The sequence below is a fragment of the Crinia signifera genome, chromosome 9 (assembly GCF_055691185.1).
Source record: "Crinia signifera chromosome 9, ASM5569118v1, whole genome shotgun sequence".
Taxonomy (NCBI): Eukaryota; Metazoa; Chordata; class Amphibia; order Anura; family Myobatrachidae; genus Crinia; species Crinia signifera.
The window spans coordinates 3077404-3101392 of record NC_139225.1 but is presented as its reverse complement, the minus strand read 5'-3'; the positions used below and the strand labels follow the sequence as shown (position 1 = coordinate 3101392).

General features: G+C 51.6%; 1 protein-coding gene across 5 annotated transcripts in view; it reads left to right on the top strand.

The window, feature by feature from the left end:
• The first annotated feature begins 3666 nt into the window (after positions 1–3666).
• RAPGEF1 (Rap guanine nucleotide exchange factor 1) overlaps positions 3667–23989 on the top strand; it is a 108650-nt gene continuing 88327 nt past the window's right edge. For 3 of the 5 annotated variants that reach the window (XM_083160914.1, XM_083160912.1, XM_083160911.1), the window contains exon 1: positions 3667–3959. In XM_083160914.1, coding sequence (XP_083017040.1) covers positions 3935–3959 — 25 coding nt within the window. In that variant the 5' untranslated portion in view covers positions 3667–3934. The remainder of the gene's footprint in view (positions 3960–23989) is intronic. The other 2 variants (XM_083160915.1, XM_083160913.1) reach the window with 1 other exon arrangement.

The window sequence follows — 23989 nt, the reverse complement described above, 5'->3', positions numbered from 1 at the left end:
GGCTATTGCGGGTGCTTACATGGAAGCAGGAGGAATCTGACTGCTTGTATTAGTCGTCCACCGTCTGATCACTTTATTATTATTATTATTATTATTATTATTAACAGTTTCTTATAAAGCGCAGCATATTCCGTCTCACTTTACAATAGGAGACTGTGCGCATGCGCACAGAGTCCATTCAGCATCTCAGAAGGGGGGAATGGGGGCGTGACCTAACAGCGGCTAATTTGCATATGCTGCAACCTAATTAGCATAGGTCACTCCCCCCTTTTCGGACACTGTCCCTATTGTCAATCTGCAGAAGTTGGGAGGTATGCAGTGATACAACAAACTGGGTGTTTACAAACAGTCAAAAGTATGAGGGCCCTGCTCGCTTTTTTTTCAGGGGGAGGGGTCATGGCCATGTTCTACTCCAAAGGCCACACCCCATCAGGTGGTCATGCCCCATCAGGTGGCCACGCACCCTCCATTTTCCCGGGGCCCGGCCGTTGGCGCCCCTGCCCATAAGCGCAGATCACCTGTTTACACTGGAACCAAGTTAATAAAGGATTGCACGATCACTGTTCATTGACGTACAGCACATCATATCTAGTGTCATCGCAAGCAGCCGCGGGAGCAATATCCCAGTACGAACCCTCCAACCGGAGGGCATATCATAGTGGCATCTACAGTATAATGGGTACTTGTTTCCTAGCATGGCGCCCGTCGTGGGTGATCGCATACCTTGAGTTAAGGTAATTTAAGGTATGCGATGGACGCGACCGATGCAATATTTGGCTATTTTTAGCCTTTATTGCCGACAATGAGAAAATCGCGTTGATCGCGTCCATCGCATGCAATTATAATGGCGATGCGACCGACGTGATCATCACGATATCAGCCGGGCCCCCTCCCCTTAAGTGACAGCAGCAGCTGCAGCTCTTCTCCTCTGCCCAGCACACACTGCTTTGTGCTGGGTTGCAGTGTGGCCATGGAGGTGCTTAAAATACAATATTTTCTCAGGATTTTTTTCTAAGGGTATAATGTGAATAATGTGAGGAGTAATGTACATAAGGTAAAGTGGTACTACTGTGTGATGTAATGTAAGGGACACCATCGCATGATATAATGTGAATAAAGTTGCACTACTGTGTGGCATAATTTGAATTGGGGGTGCTATTGTGTGGCCATGCCCCTTCCCAGCAAGAATGCACCCCTGTTTGGGCTGCGCACCGAATGTGTGCACTGTTTCTATTTAAAATATTGCGGATAGGAGCACCAAAATGATGACTGCTATGATGAGGGTTGATGGTGCTGTGAAAGGGGAGCAGGGAAAGAGGCGGAAATGGTGGCGGTGCTAGGGGGCACCCAGGGACGTGCGGTGAGGTAAATGGCTCAAGAGTCCTTGGCAAGTAACAGAACCAAATATGCACACAATATATGAGCCAGGGGGTACATGCTGGCATTATACACATGTGCAGCAGTATACACTGCTGGAGATTTGCTGAGTTTTGATAAGAGATAGCCAGGTGAGGCACTGCCTCACCTGCCATAGACTTTTTACTCCAGAGTTTTGGCTATAAAAATGATTAAAATAATAAAATAATAAAAATAAGATTTTTTTAATATATATATTCTTTGTATTTTTGACATACTTTATCAATTCAAAACTCCGGCAAATACGCTACTATGACAGGAAAGGCTGTGCCTCACCTGCCTCACCCCACCGCACGCCACTAGGGGCACCAGCCAAAATCTTGCCTAGGGCGACATTTAGTCTAGGGCCGGCTCTGTGTACAGGATGAGATAGATGGATGGCGGCTGGGTCTGTCCTGCAGTACTGGCTGCTGCCTCTGGGGGCGCACAGTGTACACAGGATGGGATAGATGGTTCCCAGCTGGGTCGGTCCCGCAGTACTGACCGCTGCCGCTGGGGGCGGGCGCACAGTGTTCAGGATGAGATAGATGGATGGCGGCTGGGTCTGTCCCGCAGTACTGGCCGCTGCCGCTGGGGGCGCACAGTGTACAGGATGAGATAGATGGATGGCGGCTGGCTCTGTCCTGCAGTACTGGCCACTGCCGCTGGGGGCGCACAGAGTACAGGATGGGATAGATGGATGGTGGCTGGGTCGGTCCCGCAGTACTGGCCGCTGCCGCTGGGGGCGCACAGTGTACAGGATGGGATAGATGGAGGTGGCTGGGTCTGTCCCGCAGTACTGCCCGCTACCGCTGGGGGCGCACAGTGTACAGGACGGGATGGTGGCTGGGTCGGTCCCGCAGTACTGGCCGCTGCCGCTGGGGGCGCACAGTGTACAGGATGGGATAGATGGTGCCGGCTGGGTCTGTCCCGCAGTACTGGCCGCTGGGGGCGCACAGTGTACAGGATGGGATAGATGGTGGCGGCTGGGTCTGTCCCGCAGTACTGGCCGCTGCCGCTGGGGGCGCACAGTGTACAGGACGGGATAGATGGTGGTGGCTGGGTCTGTCCCGCAGTACTGGCCGCTGCCGCTGGGGGCGCACAGTGTACAGGACGGGATAGATGGTGCCGGCTGGGTCTGTCCCGCAGTACTGGCCGCTGCCGCTGGGGGCGCACAGTGTACAGGATGGGATAGATGGTGGTGGCTGGGTCTGTCCCGCAGTACTTGCCGCTGGGGGCGCACAGTGTACAGGATGGGATAGATGGTGGCGGCTGGGTCTGTCCCGCAGTACTGGCCGCTGCCGCTGGGGGCGCACAGTGTACAGGACGGGATAGATTGATGCCAGCTGGGTCTGTCCCGCAGTACTGGCCGCTGCCGCTGAGGGCGCACAGTGTACAGGATGGGATAGATTGATGCCGGCTGGGTCTGACCCGCAGTACTGGCCGCTGCCGCTGGGGGCGCACAGTGTACACTACGGGATAGATTGATGCCGGCTGGGTCGGTCCCGCAGTACTGGCCGCTGCCGCTGGGGGCGCACAGTGTACAGGATGGGATAGATGGTGCCGGCTGGGTCGGTCCCGCAGTACTGGCCGCTGCCGCTGGGGGCGCACAGTGTACAGGATGGGATAGATGGATGGTGGCTGGGTCTGTCCCGCAGTACTGGCCGCTGCCGCTGGGGGCGCACAGTGTACAGGATGAGATAGATGGATGGTGGCTGGGTCTGTCCCGCAGTACTGACCGCTGCCGCTGGGGGCGCACAGTGTACAGGATTGGATAGATGGATGGTGGCTGGGTCTGTCCCGCAGTACTGACCGCTGCCGCTGGGGGCGCACAGTGTACAGGATTGGATAGATGGATGGTGGCTGGGTCTGTCCCGCAGTACTGGCCGCTACTACTGGGGGCGCACAGTGTACAGGATTGGATAGATGGATGCCGGCTGGGTCTGACCCGCAGTACTGGCCGCTGCCGCTGGGGGCGCACAGTGTACAGGATGAGATAGATGGATGGTGGCTGGGTCTGTCCTGCAGTACTGGCCGCTGCCGCTGGGGGCGCACAGTGTACAGGATGAGATAGATGGATGGTGGCTGGGTCGGTCCCGCAGTACTGGCCGCTGCCGCTGGGGGCGCACAGTGTACAGGATGGGATAGATGGATGGTGGCTGGGTCTGACCCGCAGTACTGGCCGCTGCCGCTGGGGGCACACAGTGTACAGGATGGGATAGATGGATGGTGGCTGGGTCTGACCCGCAGTACTGGCCGCTGCCGCTGGGGGCGCACAGTGTTGTCAGCGCACTGGAGGCGGCGCCGTGACCGCAGCAGCAGCACCGGGGGATTACCAGCAGCAGACAGACACCGAGACGCTCCGGACACCGGCTGTACTGAGACTCGCTCCGGTTACACCAAGCCGTGCCGCCGAGACATGCCGCTGCCGGCATAGGCCGGGGTACCGGAACCACAGGGACCGGGGCCTCCCCGGTGCCCGGACACACGTTACCGAAGAGAGGAAGCTGGGCCCCGGGGGGAGGCCTCGGAGGCGGACATGTCCGGGAAAATAGAGAAAGCCGGTGAGTGTACGGAGGGTGTGCCTGCGGGCTGGCCGGGAGCACGGAGGGGATGTGGTGCACGGCAGGCCGCGGAGGAGGCCCCGGTACGGTGGTAGCAACAGAACGGGGCCCCTGCCGCAGCTGCAGACTGTCCGCTGTGCATCTGGCCGCTCCCTGCACCGCCCCGGGGATCACATTCTGCTGAGATTAGTGTCTGCTGCAGGCCGGGCGCATACTGACAGCGGCGATATACAGGGGCAGATGGCAGGGGGCATGTGCGGGGATGGCAGGAGAGGGGGCATGTGCGGGGATGGCAGGAGAGGGGGCATCTGTAGGGAGCAGGGATGGCAGGGGAGGGGGCATGTGTAGGGAGCAGGGATGGCAGGGGAGGGGGCATGTGTAAGGAGCAGGGATGACAGGGGAGGGGGGCATGTGCGGGTATGGCAGGAGAGGGGGCATGTGCGGGGATGGCAGGAGAGGGGGCATCTGTAGGGAGCAGGGATGGCAGGGGACATGTGTAGGGAGCTGGGATGGCAGGGGAGGGGGCATGTGTAGGGAGCAGGGATGGCAGGGGAGGGGGTATGTGTAGGGAGCAGGGATGGCAGGGGAGGGGGCATGTGTAGGGATGGCAGGAGAGGGGGCATGTGTAGGGATGGCAGGGGAGGGGGCATGTGTAGGGAGCAGGGATGGCAGGAGAGGGGGCATGAGCAGGGATGGCAGGAGATGGGGCATGTGTAGGGAGCAGGGATGGCCGGGCAGGGGGCATGTGTAGGGAGCAGGGATGGCCGGGCAGGGGGCATGTGTAGGGAGCAGGGATGGCAGGGGAGGGGGCATGTGTAGGGAACAGGGATGGCCGGGCATGTGTAGGGAGCAGGGATGGCAGGGGAAGGGGCATGTGTAGGGAGCAGGGATGGCAGGGGAGTGGGCATGTGTATGGAGCAGGGATGGCAGGGGAGTGGGCATGTGTAGGGAGCAGGGATGGCAGGGGAGTGGGCATGTGTAGGGAGCAGGGATGGCAGGGGAGTGGGCATGTGCAGGGATGGCAGGGGAGTGGGCATGTGCAGGGATGGCAGGGGAGTGGGCATGTGCAGGGATGGCAGGGGAGTGGGCATGTGCAGGGAGCAGGGATGGCAGGGGAGTGGGCATGTGCAGGGATGGCAGTGGAGTGGGCATGTGCAGGGAGCAGGGATGGCAGTGGAGTGGGCATGTGCAGGGATGGCAGGAACTGCATTTTTCATTCCTATAGCGATGTAAAACCCCCACTGTGATTGTAGACCCCACTGTCATATACCACTGACGAGGAGCCTGATAAACGAGCAGCATCATTTATTACAATAGAACTAAAAGTTTGTTTTGCGGTTTTCAGTACTATAATCATGACGGTGCCGCTGGTACTGGTGTCCTTACTGCACGGCGGTGCCGCTGGTACTGGTGTCCTTACTGCACGGCGGTGCCGCTGGTACTGGTGTCCTTACTGCACGGCGGTGCCGCTGGTACTGGTGTCCTTACTGCACAGCGGTGCCGCTGGTACTGGTGTCCTTACTGCACGGCGGTGCCGCTGGTACTGGTGTCCTTACTGCACGGCGGTGCCGCTGGTACTGGTGTCCTTACTGCACGGCGGTGCCGCTGGTACTGGTGTCCTTACTGCACGGCGGTGCCGCTGGTACTGGTGTCCTTACTGCACGGCGGTGCTGCTGGTACTGGTGTCCTTACTGCACGGCGGTGCCGCTGGTACTGGTGTCATTACTGGGTGGTTACAATGAATGTTCCCCTCTTGCCCATTGCTGGCAGCCTAAATGGAATAGCATATTAGGGGTAGTACATGTGGTTGATTAATAATACAGGGTGTAGTAAGGACTCCTGCTATGGTGTAATACAGAATGAATGATTTCTAATGTGTAACAGTTCTCATCCATTGGCAGAAATGTTCCTCCTACAGAACAGGATGTTGGGAATGTATAGAAGTAGGATTTCCAATGCAGGTATTATAGTTTATTACCTATGTTATTGGGGGGGAATTCGGTTTGTGGAGCCCAGCATTTGTCAGCGAGCTGTATGGAACGATGGGTAACGTTTATTGAAGGGTTGGTGCGCGTCGTTAACATCCGGCAGTGCCAGTTGTTGTCTAGTGTGTACGAGGCTATAGAGTATACAGTACAGTCATGCAGAACGGTTTACTTTTGTGGCTCCGCTTTCTGCGATCACCCATGGCAACTAAAAAATAAACCTCCTATGAATACAGTAATATAGAGTGAATGCACAATCTGTTGGACGCTTGTACAAGCCGCTACATTTGTTATCGATCTGTGGAATAACTATTTTAAGACTTGCCAATACTGTATGTATACAGCGAAGAGCTGCTCTAGAACGTCGTGCTCTGTGTTGTCCAACAGTATCGGGAAGTAGTTCATTATATAATGGATTATGTGATTATGTTTTATTTGTGAGTGTAGACTGCCACCCAAACTTCTGATAAATGGGTTCTGTGGCTATAGTGACAGAATCAGGATTAAACCACATTAGCTAGGAAAGCCATGCCCACCACCCGGGGCAAACCTTTTCCATGTGCTTCCTGTAAAGACTAGAACGGTCGGTGCCATGGCACAGCTGCACTCTTATTCCGCTCTGTTCCTTCCCTCCAGTTGCATTGAGCTTTTTCGGGCATTACTCCTGTATGGAAGACGTATGCCCTGCAGATCACAGGTGGTGACACTACAGATTTGTTTTGGATATTTCTTAATAAAGAATTAGCGGAACCACCCAATGGCTTCCTAGGAAAGCAGATCTTAGAGACTTGGCATCAAACTTCTAAATACTATCAGAATTTGATGGATTTAAATGTCCATGTACAGTACATAGCTTTTACCTTTAGTCTGTGAACCAGCTTCTATGAGTCATATCTCTGCTTACTAATACTCCTGATAATGGATTAATATAGTTCTGTCACCATAAGTGATCATATACCACAGTGTTCACCTTCTGCTACTTCTTTACCAATAAAGCCAGTGCAAATTATATGGTGGGAAAATATTAATCGGGCAATCCAGTGGTGCGGACCAGCACAAACTAAACATTGTAGGTGGGAGTGGTAGTAGGGATGTGTGGGGGAAGATGAGGTCGTAGTTGTAGCAGGGAGAGGTTTGGGTGGGGGTGCCAGAAATAGCTGAGAGGATAGGCTTCAGCCAGTAGGGAGATGAGGTTGTAGATGTAGCGGTTTGGGTGAGGGCTTTGGTGGGAGTGCCAGAAATAGCTGATAGGATGGGTGTGGTATAGGGTCCGACAGTCATTATCCCGACATTGGGATCCCGACTGGGGATCGGCCTAGAAGTAATGTCCGCCTGTGCAGAGCTCGTAGTACATGGTTGTATTGTGGGAGTACCACTGTTATCTGTGGTCCGTTTCCTCCTCCGTCTGTAGGTATATCACACGGGGAGACGCACGCTGAGTTGGATCATGCATTTGATGTGTGTAGACACATGCTCGTTAAATGAGTTATCTGGAATTGGCTTTTTGTGGTGTTTTATAAATAAAGGATAAGAATAGACCCATAGACTATGAAAGTGGCAGAATCTCCAAATGCAGTTACAATATGTCTTGTTTCCACGGAAGATCTAAAATATCATATGGAGTACTATAAACATTGCTGGTGTCTTGTCTCGTGGCGACAGGCACAACAGATTATTATGTTAATCTTTGTGTTGACGCTGACTGCCTGCTAATTGGGCTGTCTATTCTGGGATTCTTCAGGGAGAACTGCGCAGACTATCCGTATCGTTTCCCTGATGGATCCACTAGTGGGGATTGTGGGAATATGTTTCTGGTAGGTGGAATTCCCTTGTAGTAGTGGGTCCTTGTGTTTGCTAGTTAGCAGTGTTTGTCCTGCAAGGTTCCCCGGACAGGGATCCTGCTGTGTTTCAGTGTTTGCATGTCGGTAGCGCTTACGCCTCTGCTGCGTGCTAACATCTGGTCGGCAGATGTTTGCAGCTGACACAGTGAGAGCATCTATGGAATGGGCTACGGAATCCATAAACACTACTGCATCTTGCTGGCATTCTTCACATGAGGCCAGATGTACTAAGCTTGAATCAGCCAATCAGCTCCTACCTGCCATGTTACTGGATGGGTTTGAAAAATGGCATTTAGGAGCTGATCGGTTGGCGGTTCATCACTCACCATTTTATCACTTTTCAAAGCTAAGTACATCTCTGGGCTGCCAGTTGGGTGGAAGGACAGTGCTATTGCCAGGGTTTCTACACGGTTGCCCCTCCTGCACCACATAGTGTACCGGCTGTACCGGTATGTCGCCACATGATGACGAACCTCTGATAACGGCTTCCTGTAGAGGGTATTAGTCAGCTGAAGCCGTGCGAAGTCTATGGATTTCCGTAGAAGGCGCTGCCTGGCTGATAATACTGGATGGTGCTGAATTCTAGGCGCTCTCCTGTAGCCGCACCGGGCCTGACTGATGCTCATTTGGTCTGACTAATATTCATGAGTTACGGTAATAGCTTCTTGTGAACGCCACAGCCTCAAAAATGTTAATAAGTTCATTATGCGGAGGTGCGTCTGCTGCGTGTGAGGTGTCCAGTACCAGTTGTGAGCATTGGGGGTTATTCTAGGTCACGTTCACATGCAAATTTACATGTGAGCGTGATGTTGCGTGCACCCGGTGCTTGCAGCCACAGCGAACAGACTGAGAGAGTCGCGTGCCGTTATTTCTTTGTGATCCATCCATTGTGGTCACCTGGCCGGCGGTCACTCTTTGCACTTTCTTTTGAATAAAATACATTGCAACTGAGAATGATCTGATAGTCAGAGAAAGAAAGATCCCTTTATATGAAAGAACTGTGTTCACACGTGAGTGCGGTACGCCTATTCCATTACAGCTGCCCAGGTAATAACGCCGCGCAGTGTCCATGAAAGATCCCTTTATATGAGTGCGGTACGCCTATTCCATTACAGCTGCCCAGGTGAGGGTAATAACGCCGCGCAGTGTCCATGTCCCGTTTGAAAGATCCCTTTACACGACTGTCGCACTTCATTGCTGTGTGGGTGAGGGTACGGTTACCCATTGGGATCCCTGTACCCATACATATTTTCCATCCTTATTTTCCTGGTGCCAACCTTGCTTTCTCCGTTTCTCCCGTCTTTTTTATGTCACATCATTCGAGGAGAGTGCGAGAATTAGGGGATCAACAGGATTTCAGCGCCGTTGCACTTACCGTTTCGATTACAGCAACCAGACTGTTCGCCAGGCTCACGCACCCAAGACGGGGCGTGGGGCGGCAGGAAAGTGGGACCCCCCTCATGGGAATTGTCCAGTTCCTGTCGAGGGTACACGCAAATCCAAGTAACCTGAGAGTCTCTCTTATGCGTGCACCTTCCACAACATTCAAAGGTCTGTGACCATTAAATGATTTGGGTGTTATTCCCCAGAGGCTGCGAATGTCTGTTTCTGTTAAACCTGCCAGGAGGATCGGAGGGCGAATTTGCAGCCTTGCGAGTCAACCAGAATAAGGGCCATAGTGCAGTCTTCTACAGCAAAGCTCCCTTTCCAGTGCAAAGTATGGAATAATAATATAAATTCACTATATCAGCCGGGTTATTGCACTTTCTAAGCTTTGTTATGAGAAGCGATTTGGTTACTGAGCGCTGATGTGACTCCTGCGTTGCTTTGTGGATACCATGAGCGGCGCTCAGAGAGAGGAAATGCCAGGACAGAGATTAGGATGAGACCATGCAGCTGGCAATCAGTATGCTTCCTCTTCACCCAGCTGTGATGACTTTGCTATAGTTTTGACTACTGTGTGTGGATCCGATATGATATCCCGGCGGTCGGGATCCCGGCGGTCGGAATCCCGACACTGGAATCCCGACCGCCGAAATCCCGACAAGGGGGGGACATGGATCGCCCCCCCTTGCGGGCTCGCTGCGCTCGCCACGCAGCGGGCCCGGTGCCTCGCTACGCTCGGCACGCTATTATATTCTCCCTCTATGGGTGTCGTGGACACCCACGGAGGGAGAAAGTTTCGGGATTCCAGTGTCGGGATTCCGACCGCCGGGATCCCGACCGCCGGGAAATTAACCGCATCCCCTGTGTGTGTGTGTGTGTGTACAGTGTGTGTGTGTGTATATATATATATATATATATATATATATATATATATATATGTGTGTGTGTTCTCCATTCGTTCACCATTTTATTTGTGTGTTTTCACAGAGGGTTAAAGCTAAGAAGCCTTTTGTTCTGTAGTTCTACGTTTTGCTATTTCCTTACTGCAGTTCTAGGTTTCTTTGTATAGCGGCTGTGCAGTCTAAAAACACGTGGGGCCAAATGTAATGGGGGTGAGAGATTTAAGGAGAGTTTTTCCATTTTTTTTTTTTCTTTTTAAATCGGCAATCATTGACATCGCAAAATCAACCTAGTTTTTCGGTGTAAATCAGGGGTGGGAAACCTCAGGCCATACGGCCCCCGTAGCCGGTCTGAGTGGTCCACATCCGTCTGGCGGGAGTCAAGTACAGGGAAATTCTTGCGAGACGTCGGTAGTTCTCGCGAGATTCCTCTTAATCAGCAGCAGCCGAGACAGTCCGTCCTATTCTGCGGCAGCCACCAGAGCGTGGGACGGCTGCAGCCGAGACAGTCCGTCCTATTCTGCGGCAGCTACCAGAGCGTGGGACGGCTGCAGCCGAGACAGTCCGTCCTATTCTGCGGCAGCCACCAGAGCGTGGGGCGGCTGCAGCAGGACAATTTGTAAGATACATTTTTACATATGGCCCCGAAGGATTTTCTTCCCCCATACAAATGGCACTTGGCACAAAAAAGGTTCCACACCCCTGGTGTAAATGATTGCCGATTTAAAAATAAATAAATGAGAAAACGCTCCCAAAATCTCTTGCTTTCTGATCCTCACACCCTTAGGCCGGTTTCACACACTCCGGCTCCTGCTGGTCGGTGAAATCCCGCACGGCCAGGGAGCCGTGCCGCACACACTAGTTTATCATGGAAGGGATGGCCACAGCCCGGCAGCCGTCCCTTCCAGTGGCGGGATCCGGCTGCAACCGTGCTGCCGGGTCGTGGCCGTCTCGTGTGAATGGACACAATAGTGTCCATTCACAACTAATGTGTGCGGCACGGCTCCCTGGCCGTGCAGGATTTCACTGTCCGGCAGGAGCCGGAGTGTGTGAAACCAGCCTTACACATTTGGCTCGTGGTCTCCACTTGCTTACAAGCAAAGATGTGTTGCCTACAGTAGGTACAAGATCTAAAACCAACTATCCTGTTCACAAGATATCAGCGTAACCATCACTATAAAACACTGCTTCAGCGCAGACTTGTGACAATGTATGTGTGTAATCTAGTCATTGTATGTATATTGCACGTGTATAGAAATCTGCTGTGAAGTGCATTCTCCTGCAGTAAAGTAGCAAAGACGATCTCTCCTCCGCTGTGAGGCCAGTTTTCAGGAACAATCAAGGCTACGCGTTTCAGTGCATTGAGTACACTTTCCTAAGAAGGACTGGAGAAGCTGTACTCCACAGTCAGCAACTAGTTTGAAGTCATTGGGGCAGATGTATTAAGCCTTAAAAAGAGTTAAACGCGTGGGTAATAAATGTCAAGCCAATCAGCTCCTAACTGTAATGTTATTGGCTTAAAATGACAGGAGCTGATTGGCTGGACGTTTATCACTCTTACCCTTGCGTTTATCTCTTTTTGCAGCTTAGTACATCTGCCCCAATGTTACTGTTCAGCAGTGGCTGTTTATTGTGCTTATTGCAAATGACACAATCAGGGTAATTCTGTATAGAGCAAATTTAAGCTACAAGGATGGGTGCTCACTGCTATTTGGCCGATCTGTAATCCCACAAGTAGCAGACTTCTGCTTGTATCCCCGGAAGTGTGGGCAGTAAACCAAAGTGCCACAGGGCTAGTTGCGGAGTTACTGTGGGGTAGATGTATGGAGAAGTGGCCCATGGCAACCAATCAGCACTGAAGAAACATCTATAATTTGCATAACATAAAATTATACAGAGCAGCTGATTGGTTGCCATGGGTCACTTCTCCCTTATCACCGCTTCATACATCTGCCCATGTGTGCACTTACAATTGCTCCCGCCACTTAAGTCAGACAATGCAATTTACAGCGACTAAGCCCATGGCAGCCATTTCCATATTCTGCATCTCCTGATTTAAGTGAAGACACGATGCAGACAATTGGGAAACTGTAGGCGATCAATCACATAAAAAGTGTCCAAATGGTATGTGATTGACCTGCAGCAGGTCCGATGCGATGAGCCTGCAGGTCACACCGGCTGCTGAAGAGATCTGTTGGATCGCATCCGAGCCGGGCAGACTTTGCTATTGCAACTGCGGGGAAGTGCCGGTGATGGCACCTCACCTCCCGCCCCCTCGTAGCCTGGTCTCTCCCGCCCCCTCGTAGCCTGGTCTCTCCCGCCCCCTCGTAGCCTGGTCTCTCCCGCCCCCTCGTAGCCTGGTCTCTCCCGCCCCCTCGTGGCTGCAAACAAAAACTGTCTGGTCCTGAGCTCCCATCAGTGCATGTAGCTGCACTTACAGACTTGTGCTTATGCATCTATACAGTGTCAGCGAGTAGGCGTTTGATGTAACCATGACATGCTGTGTGTTGCCGTACAGCGTTCCCTCAGACTGGGCTGTCAGTGAGTTGTGGTGTGTTGCCGTACAGCGTTCCCTCAGACTGGGCTGTCAGTGAGTTGTGGTGTGTTGCCGTACAGCGTTCCCTCAGACTGCGCTGTCAGTGATATGCTGTGTGTTGCCGTACAGCGTTCCCTCAGACTGCGCTGTCAGTGAGTTGTGTGTTGCCGTACAGCGTTCCCTCAGACTGCGCTGTCACTGAGTTGTGGTGTGTTGCCGTACAGCGTTCCCTCAGACTGCTCTGTCACTGAGTTGTGGTGTGTTGCCGTACAGCGTTCTCTCAGACTGCGCTGTCAGTGAGTTGTGGTGTGTTGCCGTACAGCGTTCCCTCAGACTGCGCTCTCAGTGAGTTGTGGTGTGTTGCCGTACAGCGTTCCCTCAGACTGCGCTGTCAGTGATATGCTGTGTGTTGCCGTACAGCGTTCCCTCAGACTGCGCTGTCAGTGATATGCTGTGTGTTGCCGTACAGCGTTCCCTCAGACTGCGCTGTCAGTGAGTTGTGGTGGGTTGCCGTACAGCGTTCCCTCAGACTGCGCTGTCAGTGAGTTGTGGTGGGTTGCCGTACAGCGTTCCCTCAGACTGCGCTGTCAGTGATATGCTGTGTGTTGCCGTACAGCGTTCCCTCAGACTGCGCTGTCAGTGATATGCTGTGTGTTGCCGTACAGCGTTCCCTCAGACTGCGCTGTCAGTGAGTTGTGGTGTGTTGCCGTACAGCGTTCCCTCAGACTGCGCTGTCAGTGAGCTGTGGTGTGTTGCCGTACAGCGTTCCCTCAGACTGCGATGTCAGTGAGTTGTGGTGTGTTGCCATTCAGCGTTCCCTCAGACTGCGCTGTCAGTGATATGCTGTGTGTTGCCGTACAGCGTTCCCTCAGACTGCGCTGTCAGTGATATGCTGTGTGTTGCCGTACAGCGTTCCCTCAGACTGCGCTGTCAGTGATATGCTGTGTGTTGCCGTACAGCGTTCCCTCAGACTGCGCTGCCAGTGAGTTGTGGTGTGTTGCCGTACAGCGTTCCCTCAGACTGCGCTGTCAGTGAGTTGTGGTGTGTTGCCGTACAGCGTTCCCTCAGACTGCGCTGTCAGTGAGTTGTGGTGTGTTTCCGTACAGCGTTCCCTCAGACTGCGATGTCAGTGAGTTGTGGTGTGTTGCCATTCAGCGTTCCCTCAGACTGCGCTGTCAGTGATATGCTGTGTGTTGCCGTACAGCGTTCCCTCAGACTGCGCTGTCAGTGAGTTGTGGTGTGTTGCCGTACAGCGTTCCCTCAGACTGCGCTGTCAGTGATATGCTGTGTGTTGCCGTACAGTGTTCCCTCAGACTGCGCTGTCAGTGAGTTGTGGTGTGTTGCCGTACAGCATTCCCTCAGACTGGGCTGTCAGTGAGTTGTGGTGTGTTGCCGTACAGCGTTCCCTCAGACTGCGCTGTCAGTGAGTTGTGGTGTGTTGCCGTACAGCGTTCCCTCAGACTGCGCTGTCAGTGATATGCTGTGTGTTGCCGTACAGCGTTCCCTCAGACTGCGCTGTCAGTGAGTTGTGTGTTGCCCTACAGCGTTCCCTCAGACTGCGCTGTCAGTGAGTTAGGCTGTGTTGCCGTACAGCGTTCCCTCAGACTGCGCTGTCAGTGAGTTGTGGTGTGTTGCCGTACAGCGTTCCCTCAGACTGCGCTGTCAGTGAGTTGTGGTGTGTTGCCGTACAGCGTTCCCTCAGACTGCGCTGTCGGTGAGTTGTGGTGTGTTGCCGTACAGCGTTCCCTCAGACTGCGCTGTCGGTGAGTTGTGGTGTGTTGCCGTACAGCGTTCCCTCAGACTGCGCTGTCACTGAGTTGTGGTGTGTTGCCGTACAGCGTTCCCTCAGACTGCGCTGTCAGTGAGTTGTGGTGTGTTGCCGTACAGCGTTCCCTCAGACTGCGCTGTCACTGAGTTGTGGTGTGTTGCCGTACTGCGTTCCCTCAGACTGCGCTGTCACTGAGTTGTGGTGTGTTGCCGTACAGCGTTCCCTCAGACTGCGCTGTCAGTGAGTTGTGGTGTGTTGCCGTACAGCGTTCCCTCAGACTGTGCTGTCAGTGAGTTGTGGTGTGTTGCCGTACAGCGTTCCCTCAGACTGCGCTGTCACTGAGTTGTGGTGTGTTGCCGTACAGCGTTCCCTCAGACTGCGCTGTCACTGAGTTGTGGTGTGTTGCCGTACAGCGTTCCCTCAGACTGCGCTGTCAGTGAGTTGTGGTGTGTTGCCGTACTGCGTTCCCTCAGACTGCGCTGTCACTGAGTTGTGGTGTGTTGCCGTACAGCGTTCCCTCAGACTGCGCTGTCAGTGAGTTGTGGTGTGTTGCCGTACAGCGTTCCCTCAGACTGTGCTGTCAGTGAGTTGTGGTGTGTTGCCGTACAGCGTTCCCTCAGACTGCGCTGTCACTGAGTTGTGGTGTGTTGCCGTACAGCGTTCCCTCAGACTGCGCTGTCACTGAGTTGTGGTGTGTTGCCGTACAGCGTTCCCTCAGACTGCGCTGTCAGTGAGTTGTGGTGTGTTGCCGTACAGCGTTCCCTCAGACTGCGCTGTCAGTGAGTTGTGGTGTGTTGCCGTACAGCGTTCCCTCAGACTGCGCTGTCACTGAGCTGTGGTGTGTTGCCGTACAGCGTTCCCTCAGACTGCGCTGTCAGTGAGTTGTGGTGTGTTGCTGGTCTCTGAATTATTCCACACGCACATTCCAGTGACGGCAGATTTTCTTATAACTTCCTGTTCTGCTTTCTCCAACCATCTGAGGAATGCGGGTAACGAGCTGTCTGCTCCCCACCAGTGTAGTGGAAATAGCACCAAACAAGCTTAGTAAGGAAATGATAGATTGCTGCAAAATGCACGTAACCTTTTATTTCATATCAGCAATCTGGTCATTCAGGTTTCATTATTTTAGAACAGTGCGCATTGAACACTTTTGTATTCCGTTACCCTAGAGCAGCGGTCGCTACCTGTGGATCGTGGCCATCTTAGCATGGGGGTCCTGTAATCCTTTCTATTGTCTGACGACGTCCCGGAGCACAATGGTTTGAGGACCCCACCCTAGAACAGCATCGTATCAAGGCCCCTCGTAGCAAAATGTATTTAGAAATAAATGTGAAATGAGCTTTGTTGTGTGTTATGTCATCCTAAAGGCCCATACACACAGCTCCGTATACTCGTCTGTGCAGCTTCCACCCAGTGTGTAGGGGGCAGCGATGAGCGCTGATCTCCAATCCTGCATCATCCCTGGCCCAGCCGGCGGACGCTCATCTGCTTGGTGGACGGCTTTCCACAGCAAATAATAAAATGTGGCAAATTGTCGTCCTTTTGACTGTTGATCTGGGCATTGTCTGTCAGCCACCCGGATCTGCAGCACTTGTGCTGTAATCAGTGATTTAGCACCCCCCCCCCACCCCCCCCCCACCCTACGCACCGCACCTGTTTTGTTTTGAATTGTTGAACTCCGTGAACTGTGGTTACTTTTATAATTGCCTGTGAGAGGGTTCTACGCCTCAATTTCACAGTAGCGCACAGTAATAAATGGATGTAGTGACATGGGGTAATTCGCCGCTCCGGGAGAGCGTCTCTCCTGCATGTTAAATCTTTCGCTTATGAATCTGTTTTCATTCCAAACTCTCAACAGGTGCTGAAACCACATGAGAGGAACATCCTAAAGGCTCTCACAAGCAACAGTCTGTTTAGAGGGGGGGTTGTGAGCACTTGGGCAGCACAGCGGCGCCAGTTATGATCCATGAGTGGGTATGTTTGGCAGAAGGGTTATTGCGCCAGCTGAGGCGGTTCTTTGGTGAGGGAAACTAATCTCCGAGGCATTTCTAACGCAGCAGCTCGCTAAAATCACTTTAATGAGTCCTAATACTGAAACATGTCTGCTGCTAAAAATACATGGCAATCGGTATGGTCAGGTCTCGCAGGAACCAAACTGGAAATGTACGTGGACGCAGACATTTATTAAGCCCACAGTACGTCAACAAATCCTAGTTCCTTACAATGACTAACGTTCCGACAGAAATCGGTGCCTCTACCATCTCCTGCATTTAATGAAGCCATTTGATTGATATGTTGCTTGCGTTGAAAACAGATTTAATATTTTGTATTGCATTTGTAAAGGTAAATAGGAATTGTCAGCTGCAAGCACTGGCGTTCCCTGTGGGTGATAGCGACGCGCAGGGCATACACGGCGCCATCGCTGCAGGACATACACGCGGAAGGATCTGTGCCCTATTTCTAAGTGCTCTAGTCAGATCCTTAGAAAAGAGTCTGAAATCACCCCGTGTGACTGTATGTCCCTTAGCTCTGCGTGCGGTGGAACCCATGACCTCAGCGCTGTGAGGCAGTAATACTAACCATTACACCATCCGTACTGCCCCGTATATATAACACATGGTGGGGATAGAACCCATGACCTCAGCGCTGTGAGGCAGTAATGTAACCATTACACCATCCGTACTGCCCTGTATATATAACACATGGTGGGGACAGAACCCATGATCTCAGCGCTGTGAGGCAGTAATGTAACCATTACACCGTCCGTACTGCCCCGTATATATAACACATGGTGGGGATAGAACCCATGACCTCAGTGCTGTGAGGCAGTAATGTAACCATTACACCATCTGTACTGCCCCGTATATATAACACATGGTGGGGATAGAACCCATGACCTCAGTGCTGTGAGGCAGTAATGCTATAACCATTACACCGTCCGTACTGCCCCCTATATATAACACATGGTGGGGATAGAACCCATGACCTCAGCGCTGTGAGGCAGTAATGTAACCATTACACTGTCCGTACTGCTCCGTATATATAACACATGGTGGGAACAGAACCCATGACCTCAGCGCTGTGAGGCAGTAATGCTAACCATTACACCGTTCGTACTGCCCCGTATATATAACACATGGTGGGGGTAGAACCCATGATCTCTGCGCTGTGAGGCAGTAATGTAACCATTACACCATCTGTACTGCCCCATATATATAACACATGGTGGGGATAGAACCCATGACCTCAGAGCTGTGAGGCAGTAATGCTAACCATTACACCGTCCGTACTGCCCCGTATATATAACACATGGTGGGGATAGAACCCATGACCTCAGCGCTGTGAGGCAGTAATGCTAACCATTACACCGTCCGTACTGCCCCGTATATATAACACATGGTGGGAATAGAACCCATGACCTCAGTGCTGTGAGGCAGTAATGCTAACCATTACACCGTCCGTACTGCCCCGTATATATAACACATGGTGGGGATAGAACCCATGACCTCAGTGCTGTGAGGCAGTAATATAACCATTACACCGTCCGTACTGCCCCGTATATATAACACATGGTGGGGATAGAACCCATGACCTCAGTGCTGTGAGGCAGTAATGTAACCATTACACCGTCCGTACTGCCCCGTATATATAACACATGGTGGGGATAGAACCCATGATCTCAGTGCTGTGAGGCAGTAATATAACCATTACACCATCCGTACTGCCCCGTATATATAACACATGGTGGGGATAGAACCCAGGACCCCGTATATATAACACATGGTGGGGATAGAACCCAGGACCCCGTATATATAACACATGGTGGGGATAGAACCCATGACCTCAGTGCTGTGAGGCAGTAATGTAACCATTACACCGTCCGTACTGCCCCGTATATATAACACATGGTGGGGATAGAACCCAGGACCCCGTATATATAACACATGGTGGGGATAGAACCCATGACCTCAGTGCTCCCACTAAACGGACGGTTTCTACCCCCAGACTGTTTCTTCCTGTCAATCACCTTGCGGAGGGCGTGCGAATAGAAATACCCTCTGAATTACCCTCATAGAAACGAGGATAGCAGAAGTCATGGTTGATACAAAGTAATTATGGGATTACATATATTACAATGACTGACGTATGAAGAACATACAGCTTTATTAATGTCTGATCCCTAATTACCTCCTTGTCTCTAGAAGGGTGCTGCCATGTTTGGGAAATGGGGGCTATGTAACTGATAGCGTGTATCCTGACCATTACATGCTGGGAATGGTGGAGTCTGCCAGTGCGCACCCGGGGGGGATGATAACCCTTATCGGAGGGGATGTGAGGTCTGGGACGCTGTAATCTCCGCTCAGGACATCTATATGTCACCGCTCTTATCAGTGGCTGTCTGACTGCTCCTTTCATGTTTCTGGCCTAAACTTGGGACACCAGCACTGAGGTTTACGGACCTTATTCTGTCCCGCTCGCAGATCGCCTGCATTCGCACGGGGACCCATGTTTCTTTAGTGCGCGTGTGCCGAACATTCTATTCGCCAGGGGCACGCACCCAACACAGCGGGAGAGGGGCGTGGTGCGCCAGGCAGCTCTATTACCATATGGGAACGCCCAGCGATTCATGGGTGTTTCCATGGGAACGCTGGGTGTTCTCCCGCTAATGAGGACATGATGCGAGTGTGGGGACGGCCAGCTGACCTCGCCGGATGTCAGCTTCCCACCCATTTCCTCTTTAGCATGCACGCATATGTAAGGGTGCTCAGAGCCACCTTACATATGCGTGCACCTTCCACTGGTTGGCCTCCATCAAAAGATGTGGGAGGTTCCCCCTGCTACTCGCACTTGCGAATGGGTGGTGGCAGCCAACCATTCGCAAGGCGAGGTTTGGTGGACTTGCAATGCTGCAAATTCACAGCCTTGCGTATCAACCAGAATAACCCCCTACATCCATGTGTGGCGCTCTGTAAATTGGGAATTTGTTTTTTATTGAAATACTTCTTGCTCATAAAACAATGTTCTCTTTCTGTTATTGAGGGATAATGGGCCATCCTGTAGTGTGCTCTGTATACACTGACCGGTCCGGTATTCTTCAGCTTTCTGTCTGTCTGTTAAAATTAGTGTTCCTTCTAGCGCTCGCTATCTTTGAAAACCCTGGGGTTTCGCTGTCTGCTGTAGTGCTTCTAGCACAGACTGGTCTGTATATCAGCACTGATATGCAAACCAGACCTGTGCTAGAAACACCACAGCAGACAGCGACACCCCAGGCCGGGAAGAGGAACTACATGGGTTTTTAAAGATGGCGGGTGCTAGAATGAACACTATAAAAGGTATCAGTCAGAAGGGAAGGGCCCTTCTGTGTACACATATGTTCAGCGCTCCCGGTGACATCACGAAGCGACATCGTACCCAATTCATTCACCCGCGTAGGTGGCTGATATCGTTTGCTACATATCTATCTATATCACTATATATAAATATATCCCTTTGTTGTTGCAGTCTGCACTCTCCCCTTGTCACTCTGGGAGCTATATGATTGCCGTACACATGTTGACCCTCCCACAGGGGACTGGGGGGAGGGGGGGGGGGGGCGGCATCTCTGCTTTATACTAATTGGCAGCATTGTGTCACCAGGGACCATTTGCTCCAAACTCTTGTTACAAGTTGGGGCAGATTTTCGCATATAGGTAACAGGGCTGGTTTAGCAGGAAATGTGTTTCTTATTCACCTGGTAGATGTTTGAGCAAAAGGCAGAGTTGATGGTCTGCAGCCGTGCACATGGGTGGGGCAGGTATGAATTGGGGCGCCCCCCCCCCTGCCCCTATGTTGTACACCCGTGGAGCGCATTCGCAAAGTTTTTTTTTTTTTGTTGTGTTTTTTAATTAACGCTTGAAAGTGCGCTAGAGAATGGACAGATGCGCTCTGGAGGTGCAGGACTTACCACACAATGATGATTATTCCGCAGTACAGTGGATGTGCGCTAGAGAATGGACAGATGCGCTCTGGAGGTGCAGGACCCCCCACACAATGATGATTATTCCGCAGTACAGTGGATTGTGCGCTAGAGAATGGACAGATGCGCTCTGGAGGTGCAGGACTCACCACACGATGATTATTCCGCAGTACAGTGGATTGTGCGCTAGAGAATGGACAGATGCGCTCTGGAGGTGCAGGACTCACCACACAATGATGATTATTCCGCAGTACAGTGGTTGTGCGCTAGAGAATGGACAGATGCGCTCTGGAGGTGCAGGACTCACCACACAATGATGATTATTCAGCAGTACAGTGGTTGTGCGCTAGAGAATGGACAGATGCGCTCTGGAGGTGCAGGACTCGCCACACAATGCTGATTATTCCGCAGTACAGTGGATTGTGCGCTAGAGAATGGACAGATGCGCTCTGGAGGTGCAGGACTCACCACACAATGATTATTATTCCTCAGTACAGTGGATGTGCGCTAGAGAATGGACAGATGCGCTCTGGAGGTGCAGGACTCACCACACAATGATGATTATTCCGCAGTACAGTGGATTGTGCGCTAGAGAATGGACAGATGCGCTCTGGAGGTGCAGGACTCACCACACAATGATTATTATTCCGCAGTACAGAGGATGTGCGCTAGAGAATGGACAGATGCGCTCTGGAGGTGCAGGACTCACCACACAATGATGATTATTCAGCAGTACAGTGGGTTGTGCGCTAGAGAATGGACAGATGCGCTCTGGAGGTGCAGGACTCACCACACAATGATGATTATTCCGCAGTACAGTGGATGTGCGCTAGAGAATGGACAGATGCGCTCTGGAGGTGCAGGACTCACCACACAATGATGATTATTCCGCAGTACAGTGGATGTGCGCTAGAGAATGGACAGATGCGCTCTGGAGGTGCAGGACTCACCACACAATGATGATTATTCCGCAGTACGGTGGATGTGCGCTAGAGAATTTACAGATGCGCTCTGGAGGTGCAGGACTCACCACACAATGATGATTATTCCGCAGTACAGTGGATTGTGTGCGCTAGAGAATGGACAGATGCGCTCTGGAGGTGCAGGACTCACCACACGATGATTATTATTACGCAGTACAGTGGATGTGCGCTAGAGAATGGACAGATGCGCTCTGGAGGTGCAGGACTCACCACACAATGATGATTATTCCGCAGTACAGTGGATTGTGTGCGCTAGAGAATGGACAGATGCGCTCTGGAGGTGCAGGACTCACCACACAATGATGATTATTCCGCAGCACAGCTACAAGTGTGAGACATGGAATGTGTGAGATGATTTCTAATCATTTTCCTAGCGCATACGTGTTAATAAGCTTAAAGCCTCATCTTATATTATGCTTCCTGTAATCTTTACTATTTACCCTGGTACTAAATCTTTCCATGCATTAGAAGCAGCCATGTTGTGGGCGGTGCCAGTTTTCATACACGTAATGACATCACAGAGGTCTTTGTGTGCGAGGCTTGCTGACTTCATTCAGACCTCCATCGGACTTTCCCCACCTCCTGTAGGTATCATGTATTCTTTAATCATAGAGCAGCACAGATGGTGTAATTGTAATGGGTTCAATTCCCATTAGCCAGATCTAGCGTGGACGTGTGATAGGGAATGTAGAGTGTAAGCTCCATTGGAGTAGGGACTGATGTGAATACTGTCTGTAAAGCGCTTCAGAATAGTGCCCTATATAAATAGTAATAAATGGTAAATGCAGCAGTCTTGTCCTACTGTATGTGGGATATAAGGTTGCTGCAGTTCAATGCCACAATACAACACAATGACGCTGCGCTTGTCAAATGAAGCCCCATGAATGTCCCCACTATAATCTGACTATTGGAAGAGATGGGTACAACTGTCCCCTGAAATACTCCGTGCTGCTGTGCACATTCCGATACATTCATGAGCGTATTTGAATGAGCTGGTTTCCTAATAAACGTTGGTCATCCTTGCCCAGTGATTACACAGCCGCTGTTCCCAGCAGGAGGACAGATTGCGGCCAGCTGAACATACACGTCTTCAATTAGGTTTTCATTTTAAATTGTCAAGAGAACCTAGGTCAGACAGGACAGTCAGACTGTGTGTGTGTGTGTGTGTGTGTGTGTGTATATGTATGTATGTATGTATGTATGTGTGTGTGTGTGTATATATATATATATATATATATATATATATATATATTCCTTTCTTATGTAGACATGTAGACACTACTGAGCTTTATATTCTTCTAATAAACCACATTTATGTTAAGAGTAGTGAGTAATGGCAAAGCGTTGTACACCGGTCCAGAAGCTGGCAGTGTGCACTAGTACAGTATATACACATTCCTATCACATGTACTTGTGTTATACAGGCGGCTAGGAATCGGCACATCCCATCCTATACATTACAGAGAGAATCCCTTCCCCCAGCTTACAGACAACATCTGGATATTGTACCTCGGCATGCAGCGAGCTAGTCTGTCCTCGTACGTCATCAAATCGGCCCTTAGTGATCGATCTGGCGATGGTCCCCTCCCTCAGAACCCTCTGTATGCTTAATGCCTTGGGTCGACATATTATGTCGACATGCATTGGTTTGACCTGGCTTAGGTCGACATGCCTACAGTTCAAAGAGTTGGATGATCGACACAAGCATTAGGTCAAAAGGTTGACATGAGATTCCATTTTTTTCTCCTCAAATGTTGAGATGGACACCGTCAGTGTACTGCATCCCCTGGAAATGGCTCGCTGCACTAGATTTATCAAGCTCTGGGCACATGCAGGTCGCTGTCTGCTGTAGTGCTTGTAGCACAGTGTGGTCTGTATATCAGCACTGATATGCAAACCAGACCTGTGCTAGAAACACCCCAGCAGACAGCGACACCCCAGGCAGGGAAGAGGAACTGCATGGGTTTTCAAATATGGCGGGTGCTAGAATGAACACTACAGTACAACACTGTTAACCACTGCACCCACCATGCTGCCTGGATTCAGACTGATCAATGTGTAGCTTCTGTGTCCACTTCTTGGCTTTCATATCTGCCAAATGAAGACTTGTGCTTAGGATGTATAATCAGACCATGGTTTCCGTAAGGGCTCAATACGCATAGTCCTGCTCCCCCACCTTGGTCCTTGCTCCCCCCACCTTGGTCCTTGCTCCCCCCACCTTGGTCCTTGCTCCCCCACCCTGGTCCTTGCTCCCCCACCCTTGGTCCTTGCTCCCCCACCCTTGGTCCTTGCTCCCCCACCCTTGGTCCTTGCTCCCCCACCCTTGGTCCTTGCTCCCCCACATTGGTCACGTGGGAAGCATGTACAAGTCAGGCTGCTAGGGGTTATGAGTCTGCTGCTTGTGGTCCCTTTATATTGGGTTCCCATAATAGTGCCTCCAATCAGGGATACAAGCTATGAGCGTGCGTGGATAACGCTTCCCTCTCTTATTGCCAGTGCTTCGAGTGCAGCGCACCTTTTTCTTTGTAGACTGCTCCGTTCGGAGGGAATGTGTATTTGCAGGGACCTCCATAAGTTCCACACGCACTGCAGCCGTTACATGTCTGCAGCTAATATAACGGCTTCTCCCGATAGGGTTAAACGGTTTCATATTGTGGAGGGTAATTACTGGTGGTT